Below are 12,179 nucleotides of genomic sequence, written 5' to 3' on the forward strand. Positions count from 1 at the left end.
TGGATAAGAGCGTCTGCTAAATGACTACATGTGTGTGTGTCTCTGGACAGTATGTTTTTGTTATCCCATGACCTCGAAAAAACAAAACAAAAAAACAAAAACGATTTGTGTCCGGATAGGATGTTTAGCCCTTCTGTACCCCACAGCATTTTGCATGACTCTTCCATTAAACACATGTGCCATACATTAGCTCAACACTAAACAGCATCTGAGAGCATTTAGGATGAAGCACAGTGGGTGTAAACTGGACCTGTGTGGTCGCAGAAGCGAGGGTCAACAGCAGGTGTTCTGTGCTGCAGTCATCACCGCCAGTTTGGTAGACTGTAGCAGTGTGGAGAGAGAGACAAAGAGAGAGAGAGAGAGAGAGAGAGAGAGAGAGAGAGAGAGAGAGAGAGAGAGAGAGAGAGAGAGAGAGAGAGCGGGGGAACTTAAGCCAAATAAGCAAAGCACAAGTACATTTGGTCGTGTGAAGTGCAGTAAACAAGGCAAAATAAGAGAATGCTCAATAACATGATAAGTAGGGCCCTGGGGACAGAGGGGATGGGGGGGGGGGGTGGCAGGCAGGAGGGGGGGGGCAGGCAAGCGGGCGGGCGGGTCTTGTTAGAGTAGCTTTGTTCCTGCTGGAGTTCCCCGGGGTTGTGGCACTTCAGGAAGGGTGCTCAGCTGTGCATGTCCTGATTTATATAATGCAGGGAGATGCTGTCCGACTGGCTGCCCTCCCAACAGGGCTTGGCCGTCCACCGGGCTAAGCACCATTACACGCCTGGACTACACATCTAGAGACCAACACACCACATTAAACTGTGCATAGACTTCATTTGTTTACATGTTTATGTGTGTGTGTGGGGGGGTAATGTGTTTGTGTATGTGTGGAAATAAATTGGTAGGGGGAAGGATGGTCAAGTGTGTGTTGGTTGAGGATGGGGCCGGGAACCCGACACAATATTGTTCTCCTGAATCTCCCAGACCTCCATCCCTCATTATTTTCAGCATTTATGTGTGAAAATGATCGTGCAGTTTGTCCGATCCAAACGGATGAGTTCATGCTGGTCCTTGTTAACAAGCCCTGGGCCCTTTCTCTCATTCTGTCCACCACCCAGGCGGAAACGGAGGAACTTCAGCAAGCAGGCCACGGAGATCTTGAACGAGTATTTCTACTCGCACCTCAGCAACCCCTACCCCAGCGAGGAGGCCAAGGAGGAGCTGGCCAAGAAGTGCAGCATCACAGTCTCCCAGGTGGGTGGCGCTCGCCTGTCGTAGACTCAGGGTCTTGAGGGTGGTCAGGCTTCAGTTCCTCCCAGCTGGAGGGGCGGCTAGGCCGCTCAAGCACAATGTCCTTACCTAACCCTGACATTGTGCTGGGGTGTGACCTCAGCCGGGGTGAGGCTAGTCAGTCAGAGCAGAGGCCACAGGGAGCGGGAGGGGTGGGAGGGGGTCATACTGGTAATACTCAGTAAGATCCTCCTTAGCCGTCCATGCTAGCCGTCCATGCTAGCCGTCCATGCTAGCCTTCCTGCCATTTGCTTTCTCATTTCCATCCGCCATGTGTGTCCTCGCTGTCCGCTCAGCCAGCCTGCTAGCTAGGTCAGCAGGAGGGCTCTACGTCCTCTGCTCTGATAGGCCACTGCTGCTGTCAGTCTGGTCTCTGGCACTGAGTCCCACCAGTCCATACACAGCCCATGCTTATAACGGGAACTTCCAGGTGTGAGGCTGAGATGCCTGTTTCCAGGGACTCTGCCAGCTAACAGCAGGTGGCGCTGTTTAAAAGACCAGGTCATTTCATGTGACTCTCCCGCTTTTTTTTTCCGAAAGCCTCTTAGTTGGGTTAACCTGAAGGCAATAGTATCCCTCACACCGAACCCCCACGTCCAAACCAAGTGCCTTTGTTTGACTGCCTCTCCATTGTGCTTCATATTTTGTAGTAAGTACATAGTAATTCATGGTTGTAGCCACTGGCCAAAATTTTTCAAGTAAGATTTCTGATGATCTATAAAATAAGAATCGATCTTTTAATGTTCTCTCTTTTTTGTCTGTGGGGAGGGGATGTGGAGGGGTATTTTCTAGTGCAGGAATGAGGAGTCAGAAACTGTAAAAGACCATTCTTTTTTGCCTTCAGGGGGTGGGGAGCACCATCACAGTATCACAGGTATGTCCTGACTTCTCCTGCACCACTGTTGATGTTCTCATTCTCTGTACCCTCCCTTGGTTTCTGTATTGTGCACCTTCACAGTCCGACACCGCACACAGACCCCACCCCCACCCCCTCCCAGCCTCACCACAGTGGACTGATATCCCCCCTTTTTGTGGATATCCTTCTGATGCCCAACCCAGATGTATAACACTGGACAAGTCTTGCAGCTTCACTGCAGGCTTGGCTGATCCACCACAGGATGCGCTACTGTAGCTGTGTCTTCTGATTGAAGCTAACAGGGATCGAACTTTGTGTCCTTTTCATAGACGGCTAGTGTTTATTTCACGTCATGACATTACACACACCCACCCACCCAACCCATGTTCTGTATTTGCTTTGATGGTGTCACATTTTGTTTACCGTCACGCCCATCATAAAAACTGCTTTCACACAAGTTTTCTTTTTGTATTTGATTTTTTTTTTAACTTTTGTCGTAGCGGTAGTAATGTCCATCTCTCCACCTTGTCCTGCTCGAGTGTGCTTTGTGTTCGTTGAAGAGAATCCAACCCGGAATTCCAGTGCTCCCTGAGAGTCACGCTAAACAGGTCGCTGCAAGTTCCCACGAGAAAAAAACCGGGTCTGTGGAGAAAAAATAGGGCTTTTAAGAATTCACTTGAAGTCATCTCAAACCCCATTAGCAGGGCTCCCCTTGAAAAGCTCAGGCCACTACAGGCATTCATATTGACTACTTTCTCAGTGCTTCAGTTCGTTGTAACTAAGTGAGTATACTGTAGCGAGGGCCTGTGACTGAGCTCTATGCAGAGTCTAAGTCCTAAGTACCTTTTCTCAGAGCGCCCCAGAGCCTGAAACCTGGAGATGAAGTTACTCTGCTTCTCAGGGGGATCCGGCTGAAATGGGCTGGTTGTCAAACTGTTGTCTGTGCCTACATTACCCAGCACTACCTGCTCCTGTTGTATTCACAGAGGCTGGAATTAGTGGTGTTTTATGACTAGTGTGCAATTGTGTGAGACTGTGTGGCCAACAACATATCCTGTGAGGGGATCTCATGGTGTTGTTCGAGATATTACCTCACTTCACAAGGCAATGGGCCTCTAAGTGCAGGAGACAGGCTTATTATTTCACTCTGTCAGGTTGCATGCAAGACAGCTGGCCTCCCAAACGATGGCGTGGGATTGGACGGTCGTGGTTTGTATCGGGGGTTTATGAATGTGTCAGGGGCCATAATTGATATAATCTCCAGGCAGGGTTGCTGGGAAGGAACGCTGCCCCCCCTCCTCCTCCCCCCTCCTCTCCCCTCCTCCCCCCTCCTCTCCCCTCCTCCACCCTCCACCCTCCGGCACAGACGTGCAGCCCTGCACATTGTCCAGAGAGAGACTCTCGGACTCTTAGCTCACAGACCGGGGTCATAGCTTGCCATCCTCAAATGAGCGACATTTATCAATTTTTCAGATCATTATATATTTAACAGAAGGATGTCTTGAGCTGAGGTGTTAAGTATTCATGTTCCCTCCTCTATTATTTATAGCATTAGCAGCACAGCCAGAGAGACCACCTTCATCTGGATAATAAAAGACCCCGTTGCAGATCCCCTGTAAGGCTCCCTTAAGATAGCGTTCCAAAACCAGTTGTATTTAGATCTTTGAAACACTTCATGCGTTCTCTTTCGAAGACGAGAGCAGTGTGTTGACCCGGAATGGGGTGGAAATGATAGTGAATGATTAAGTCCAGTCGTATGACCTCTCCTGTGGGTCGCTGAGAACCACCCTGGTGTCGGGTTCTCGTGAGGAGGTGTTGCGTGGTCATTACACAACCACTCCCTCTGAAACTGCGTGCTGAGGTCAGGAAATCCACTCGGAAAACCTGGATCTCACTATACAGAGCAGCCAATTGAATGCACGGCCTACCACAAGATAAAAGGGAATTAGTTCTGTGGATTGGGTTGTGGTCTCTAGCATGGTGCCTGCATTTACACAATGTTTAGCTGAACCCGGGAATCACTGGAGCCAGAGTTCAGTGAGCAGGAGAGAAATGTGAGGAGAGCAGGGAAATGGCCTCGTAATACCCTGGGTGTTAGAACAAGAACTCTAAGGGCTTGCAACACCATACAGTGGCAGGATGCAGTCATAGCAACTCTGTCCCACATAACTAGGTTCTGATCATGTTCAGGTAAATGAAGGTGTTTGCATGGAATTCCATTTCATTCCCTTCCATTCCAATCACGTTATCAGAAACACAGCAGTTTATGGATCGAATCTGTGTTCTGTTCATTAGCTTCTACTGTTGCACACTTAATCCAGCCTATTACTTTATTTATTTGACACTTAATATAAGATGATGAAATATCAAGTGACAGAAAAAACTGTATTTTGTTTAGACGGTTTGCAAATTGTGTGGCTCTACTCGCATCTATTGTGAAGTACTGCTCGATTAATAGCTAAGGCGATATTGATCAGAAATATATAAAAATGTTTGATTGTACAAAACATAGTGATAGAAATGCCAGCACTAAGATTTGCTTGATCTATCTTAGTGCAGTGCTTTGTGATCTATACGCTAGATACCCTTCCTGCCCTTAAAATCCTCCCTAAGCAGGTTAAGTAGAAAGGATGGTTGCTAGTGCTTTCATTGCTTCCAATTAAACCTTGCTTGTTAGTTTAACCTCTAGGTAAACCCATCAAACAATTGATGTCAAGGAAACCCTGCCAACACAGGGCCTCGACTGAATAGTCATTAATTTTAATTGCCTATATATGAAAGATTTAGAAGCACAGAGACATGCGGGGTAGCAATGATCTGATGCCATGCCGTTGGATTGCGGCAGCAGAGTGGCCAGTGTGCTGGAGGTATAAAACTGGAAGCGTGGAGGTGGAAATTAAATATAGCGTCATTAGGTGCAGCTGGTCTCGGAGCGGGCAGACAGAGGGACCTGGCTCAGTGACAGGACGCTCATTTATAGTACCATCACAAAACAACCATCATCTCATTATTATTACTGTATCATTGCAGAGCCAGGGTTCACCATCGGATAATGGTTTTCCCTCGAACGCGCCTGCATGGTGCTGCATGTCCTCATGCAGCACGGGGAGAGGCAGGGAAGGTGTTACATTAACATTTACATTTAGTCATTTAGCAGACGCTCTTATCCAGAGCGACTTACAGTAAGTACAGGGACTTTCCCCCGAGGCAAGTAGGGTGTAGTGCCTTGCCCAAGGACACAACGCCATTTTGTCTGGCGGGGAATCGAACCGGCAACCTTCTGATTACTATTCCCTAACCGCTCAGCCACCTGACTCCCCTAGGTGTTCATTCAGAAAGGAAACGACTTTCCTGCATTTCCTCCGAACACAGACTTTTCCCATTCACTTACATTAAACTCAGTTCCGCACTTAGACTACATTCGTCTACATCAAGTGCCATGCCGAACAAGTGTTTCCTTAACAACTGGCATGATACGTATTGTAATGAAACGAGATGAACTTTGTGTTGTGGGAGAAGATCAGCCCCTGGTGTGCTGGTTTTATCTGGAGACAAACAGAGAGAATGTCAAGCTCCCATCCATAATAACGCACAACTGATTCCCTATTACGGCTTAATTAACCGGTGTACCCAGTGGACATTACTGCGTGGGCTGGGAATTGGGTACTTGATGAAGCCAAACGTGACATCTTGAAGCAATCACACTGCTGAGTGCACAGTGTCTGTCTGAGGTTCTGACACGCAGGCTCCCTCTATGCCCCTCCCTCAGGTCTCCAACTGGTTCGGCAACAAGAGAATCCGCTACAAGAAAAACATCGGCAAGTTCCAGGAGGAAGCCAACCTCTACGCCGCCAAGACCGCCGTAACGGCAGCCCACGCCGTGGCCGCCGCCGTGCAGAACAGCCAGACCAACTCCCCCACCACCCCCAACTCTGGTAGGCACCCCGCACCACCAACACCACCACACGCAGGCCCAGAAACTGCCACCTACCCACAGCCCACCTCACATCGCCCCCGAGCTCCAGGAGACTCCCCCCCCCCCCTCACACAGACCCACACTGTGCCACCCACAGCCAGACTCACCCCCCCAGCCCCCCAGCCCCCGTCACCTCCCCCCCTCTCATGCACCATCGTCCCAGGCAGACAGGCAGGAGTGACAGGCTGCCCCCCCTCCCCTGCCCCCCCCCCCCCGCCTGGGGATCACACAGTCTCCTGGCTTTCAGACAGTTGATGCCGAATAAGACAGGCAAACTCATGCATAAAGAGAACGTTGTGAACCGAAAACACGTGTATTTTTGGCAAAAAGACAACAGTTCAGAATGATGTCACTGGGGTCTCATGGCGTCCCCCTGACTCTCCTTCAATCCCCATTTTTGTCACACCGAATTCCACAGCATATCAGAGCGTTGAATTCAAGACAGATTTTTTTTTAAATTGGAGAGGGGGGGGGGGGGGGATGGGGAATAGTTACAGCACATAACTGTGTGAATACACCAACCTAACACTGCGACTGAAAACCTACAGTACTGAACACTACAGATCACATATGCTAACATCATGCTAAGCTAGCTTGTAAAATGTACAGTGTAACTGTGATGTGTTAGTGAGTGTGGCCGTGACTGAGCTACAGAGGGGATACACCAAAGCCTTGAAAAAAAAGTGCAAATATAAAGTATGTAGTAGCAGAAAATTAAGGATTCTAAGTACACAGTTCGAAGTTCGAGTGTTTCGGTAGAGCGGTAGAGATGTGGTAAAGTTTCATGAAGTAGTACCCCTCTCTCTTGATCCCAGGATTCCAGATGAAAGATGAAGAATTTCAGCTGGACTCTGCAGAGAGCAAAAACAGTCTTTTAACCAACATGTTCACTGGTACTGCTCTTTTAATAAGCTTTTTTATTGTCCTTGTCCTTGCCATGTTATGTTGTACCCCCCCCCACTGACACTAGATAGGCCGTCAGTGATGTGGAAATGCTAGCAGCCTAGTCCACCAGCCCCACGCAGACTAGCTCCTGTGTCATGTGATTTCTGTTCTGTTTGTTGACCCTGTCTGTCTGGTGACAGTCTGCACACCCCTCAGAGTTAGTCCCGGCCTTGATTCTCCTATCTATCTTGTTTCTCTTCCTTCCTTTCTTTTTTGTTTACCTTTGTTTTACTTTGTAGCGTTGCTTGTCTCTAGGATTCTTTCTCTTTGTGTTACTGGGTGATGTGTGTGTGGTAGTGTATATGTAGGTACAGTATGTTTGTTTGTGGGTGTGTGTGCACATGCTGTGTGTGGTGTCTCTTTCCTGATAGCTGTCTGGTTATTCAGCTACTTACATCTTCCCTTTTCAGGTTCGTCAGGGTCATTTAACCTCCCAAACTCTGGGGACATGTTCTTGAGCATGCAGAGTCTGAATGGGGATTCTTACCAAGGGCAACAAGTCGGAGCCAATGTGCAGTCACAGGTAGGACCCACGCTCAAGGCCAGGTCCAGCGCTTCGAGCCGTCCTTGTCTTGACTGTGTATGGACCATCCACAGTGTAGATTGAAGTACAGTATATAAGACCTGCTGGCCGTGCCTGACAAGGTCCCATTCCCACTGTGAGGTCTCCACTGTAAAAGAGGACCTCCCTGACTTATGCTCCTTGCCATCTGGGCTGAACACTAAAGTGTATACTGACTCGAATTCGCTTTGGATGGAATATCCTGGCCTGCTAAAACGATCCCACCCCATTGCTATCAATATTTACACATCTATGCTGTTATATTATCAAATAAGCTTCCGATGGTCGATTAATTCGTCTTGAGTATTTTTGAACAGACTCAGTTTTGTGAGTGCATTTGGCTTTGACTTGAGCTCTTGGGTTGGTATTGGGTTTATGGTACTGCGTTTTTCCCTAATTCTTTCCTCTTCCTATGCCCTTTCCTGTCTTTGTTACATGTAGTGTTGTGATGATTGTGCTTGTCCTCCCAGTCAGTTGTACTTTAGGGCCACATAAACATTTAAAAGGTTAGCGGTAGCTATGGTGACAGTGATTATTATGTAAGCGCTTAATAGTTATTAGCTCCTTATCTACAATGTATCACTTGTGTGTCATTCGTTATTCTATAGCTTCATTATAATTAATGTCAATGTACTTTGTTACATTGCCACTCAAAGTACTTTGATTGTCACAGTTTCTTACGTATACAAGTACAATTGTTGAATATGTACATGTAGCTACATACTGCCTTCACCACACAGTGGCCATGAGTAAAGCACAATTTGAAGTAAGTCTTCGACTCATGTGGATAGGCTGGTTAGTGTGTTTGTCTGTGTCTCCAGAGTGCTTTCCCAACTGGGCCATGTGCTGTATGTTTGATTACGTGGCATTGAGCATGTGTATAAGGACTATCGTCTCTTGAGAAAGTGAGCTGACAAGCTTGCCCGCATTCTCTCTCTCTCTCTCCCGTTGTGTCTCCGTTCAGGTGGATACCCTGCGACATGTTATCAGTCAGACAGCAGGATACAGTGAGGTTCTGGGAGGGAGTACCATGTACAGTCCACACGTAAGTACTCACGTGTTTCTGCTCTTCGAGATGTAGCCTAGATGTGATTTGGTATCACCGCACGATTGTTGTGTTGCACTGTTGAAACAATTTTATGTTCATGTATTTGTGCTTGCGATTAAGGCTAAATCTAAACACTCATTTGTTCTCTTTTCTGTTGTTTATCCTCTATACAGTGTAGTGTTTTATGTTTATGTTTGACGGTATCACAAACCAAAGGTACATTTAGTGAGAGGTGTTGTAAAACCAGCAGCTCGTACCGTATCTCTGCTAATAAACCACGTTCCACTAACCATCAGCCGGTGATGTTCTGTAAGTTCCTGAAGCAGGGAGATGACACTGATGACTGTGTGCAGGTGTTTTCATTTGTAGATAAAAACGGAATCAAATAAATCACACCCAGATCACAGCCCAGACAAGAAAAAAAAAGAAAACGCATTTTGAGTTTAATAGTTTTGGTTTTATAATAAGCATGTCTCCAGCTGGATGGAAATAAAAAGGTCTTTAGTTGGGTTTCAATTCGCTGTTTTGAATGCTTCAGAGGCTCTACCATCATGATAAAATCAGAGCCGGATAGCCTGCAGGCTCTTCCTGGTGTGAACTCTATCTTCCTTGATGAGGGTTTATATGGTATGCTCTTTTTTAATATGGTGCATAAAATAAAGCCATCAGAGTAAAGATTAATTCATTGACGTGAGAGAGAGAGAAAGAAGGAAACGCAGAGGAGAAATAAATTGTTACTGACATCTTTCTCTCCATATCAGAGAACAAAATATTCGCATTTTCAGTCTTTATTCTGCCGTTACTGTGACAACAGTGTTGACAAGGCTTTCTTTCACCTTAGAATATCTTTCCTGCTGGCTAAAATTGCTATTGAGAGGAAATCTCTTGAGGTAGTATGTACATTTCAAAAGAAATATAGTTGATCAAGTATAAAACTTCAGATGTGCTTCCAGATACAACCATATCATATAGAATATTTAAAACAATAGGCTATATTGTTTTTACATTTCTACTGAGGATGACCATTACACAGTGCATTGGGTTCATCCTTTAAATTGCACTGGAATGGTTCAGGCTAAAATTGAACAGACACTAAAGACTATTGTTTGTTTTCAAAGAGCTTAGTGTCATCTAGTGTTTGTGGAGGGCCCTTTAGCCGTGAGCCTTTTAGAGGAAGTGTCAACTTCTAGCAAGCTCAAATGAAGTGCTTCACACTCTCTCAAGGTTTCTCACTTTCATGCTCGGTTTAAGACAGGGTTCACTGAATTACCACAGCACACAAAATAAACCTCACCGAAAAGTCAATACGTCAAACAAGGCATCTGAGAATGTACTTTTGTACATTCGGTACAACGTTCTGAGTCTGAGGAATCTAAATCGTAGCATACAGCGTACATATACCAAGTGAAGAAAATAATAATAATAAAATGATATTGTAGAATGCTCTGCATGGGTGCCACAGCTCTTAGCGTACCACACTGCAAAAGGGATTGTTTTGAATAATGAAGGGCATCATAGATAAATTAGCATACGCTAACCTTTTGCTTTGTTCATGGTGATGGAGGGTATCCAGCAAAGGCTAGTTTCTGCCGCGAGCCAAGCCCAGTCAGGCTGGCTCAGACAGGCTCTCTCTGAAAGGCCGTGGCCTGTCGCTTCCACTCAGCGTCCCCCGCCTCACCCAGCCCCAGCCTTCCTCCTTCCTGACTGACATTAGAATATGTAGCGACAAGCTGTCTGCCAAAGCTGAAATCTGATTAGACATTGATTTCAGGGATCTCTCCTATTGGTTGAAACACAAGGATTTTTTTTCTTTTTCTTATTCTTCCTCCTCCTGGAGTCACATTGCTTATGCTAGTGTAATGCAGAAGAATGCCCACCGGCTTGTGAGATCAAAGTACTGGATCATACAAAACATCGATTTTTATTAATTATTTCACAACAAAATCTATATTCCTTAATCCATCCTTGTGTGACCGAGAATAAACGGTTAAACTCACTCCTCAGAAGTATAAACAGAAATATGGCATACTGTGGCGTAGCTGGCTTGTTGATTAGTTGAAATCATCCGGGGTATGCATGTCAGTGGGAGGGAGCTGTGCGACACTATGACACCTGTTAAACTTGCACAGAATTTCCTCACATAATATTTAGCAAAATTTCTCAGCATAAAACTACATTTCCTTCATTAAGGATGAAAGTTGTAATTACAACTATTATTTACGTTTTGTGTGGTGATTATCTGTATGTTTTTTTTCCAGGCTAACGGATGGCAAGATGCAACCACTCCATCTTCTGTGATTTCCCCGACAGAAGGACCAGGGAGTGTGCACTCTGATACTTCCAATTGATCTGTTTCCGCTGCGCCTGATCTCTTTGCTGGGTAGCCTGGACATTCACAGACTGGCCAACCAGAAAGGATTTTTTTTTTTTTTTTTTTTTTTTAAAGAAAAGTTGTGTGCTGCATCCACCAGAATCATCTGCTTTCCACGCTGTGGCTACATGGTTGGCTCTTAATGTTTTCTTGGTAGTTTATTGTGGTATCTCGATCTTCATAAGTCTTGCTACTATGATTCACCATCTTTTCTTTGTTTGTTGTAGGGGGTAAGCACATTGATGTAAAGTTTAAACTAAGACCCAGACCTTTATAGTTTTCAATTACGCTCAATATCACTTTCCTGGAACAGAATGATACATGGTCTCTCGAGCTAAATATAGCCTAAGTGCTGGATAACATTATGTGTTGTCGTATATATTTTAATACATTCTTGATTTGCAATGCAATATACATAGCTATATATCTTTTTTGTCATATCTTTTTCACTTGCTTAAAATGTCCTTGGCTCTCTGGACCTAGGCCTACCAACTTCTAGTTAGCTACCAAGCAGGGTTTTTTTTGTCAAACGCAAGGACTGAAGTCAGCCAGTGAAGGTTTAGCTCCTGCACCTCCATGTGACTGGGATTGTCATCTCACTATCTTCTGTTGTTTTACTTTCTGTGGTTTTCCTTACTGCACATCCAGTGTTTTACAGAGCCTTCGTTTAGTAGCACGGACGGTCGACTTGCATCAGCCTACAGACTTGGGATGAAAACCGCTATGAGCTATTGTTTTGAGAATAATATCGCAACATCTACTGTTTCGAATATGATGTGAGGTGAGGAAAATATCAATTGATATTGTTCTGTATTGGGCTAATCATGTATTTAGTTTTTGTTTTAACAGTTAAGCCAGCCACTTTCATTTTGACACACATATGGATACCAGTCACCTAGCATAGGTTGTATATAATATAGCTTAAGAGTATTTATACTTCTCACCAATCAATACACGCCTCTTATTACCTCATTCAAACTCATAGAAACCAATAGATTTTCAACATGTCTTTAGCTTAGAGTGCTCACTTACTACCTCTAAACGATCTCACCGTCATAAGTTTTTGTCCCCATTATTTAACATTTTATATGTAGTTACGTTAATAACATCTTGTAATTACATCTTGTAATACCGTAAACTCTTTTTTTT

The 12,179-nt window shown here is 45.3% G+C and overlaps 1 protein-coding gene across 2 annotated transcripts in view; it reads left to right on the forward strand.

Annotated features, from left to right (window-relative positions):
* pbx3b (pre-B-cell leukemia homeobox 3b) overlaps nucleotides 1–11,007 on the forward strand; it is a 48,831-nt gene extending 37,824 nt beyond the window's left edge. The window contains exons 5-10 of one of the 2 annotated variants that reach the window (XM_067227874.1): nucleotides 1,101–1,236; nucleotides 2,117–2,146; nucleotides 5,898–6,063; nucleotides 6,920–6,997; nucleotides 8,576–8,656; nucleotides 10,918–10,977. In XM_067227874.1, the coding sequence (XP_067083975.1) occupies nucleotides 1,101–1,236; nucleotides 2,117–2,146; nucleotides 5,898–6,063; nucleotides 6,920–6,997; nucleotides 8,576–8,622 (457 nt within the window). In that variant the 3' untranslated portion in view covers nucleotides 8,623–8,656; nucleotides 10,918–10,977. Of the gene's footprint in view, nucleotides 1–1,100; nucleotides 1,237–2,116; nucleotides 2,147–5,897; nucleotides 6,064–6,919; nucleotides 6,998–7,459; nucleotides 7,573–8,575; nucleotides 8,669–10,917 lie in introns of both variants that reach the window. The other variant, XM_067227872.1, reaches the window with a different exon arrangement.
* Nucleotides 11,008–12,179: the final 1,172 nt, after the last annotated feature.

The sequence above is a fragment of the Osmerus mordax genome, chromosome 24, assembly GCF_038355195.1.
Source record: "Osmerus mordax isolate fOsmMor3 chromosome 24, fOsmMor3.pri, whole genome shotgun sequence".
In the NCBI taxonomy this organism is placed as follows: domain Eukaryota; kingdom Metazoa; phylum Chordata; class Actinopteri; order Osmeriformes; family Osmeridae; genus Osmerus; species Osmerus mordax.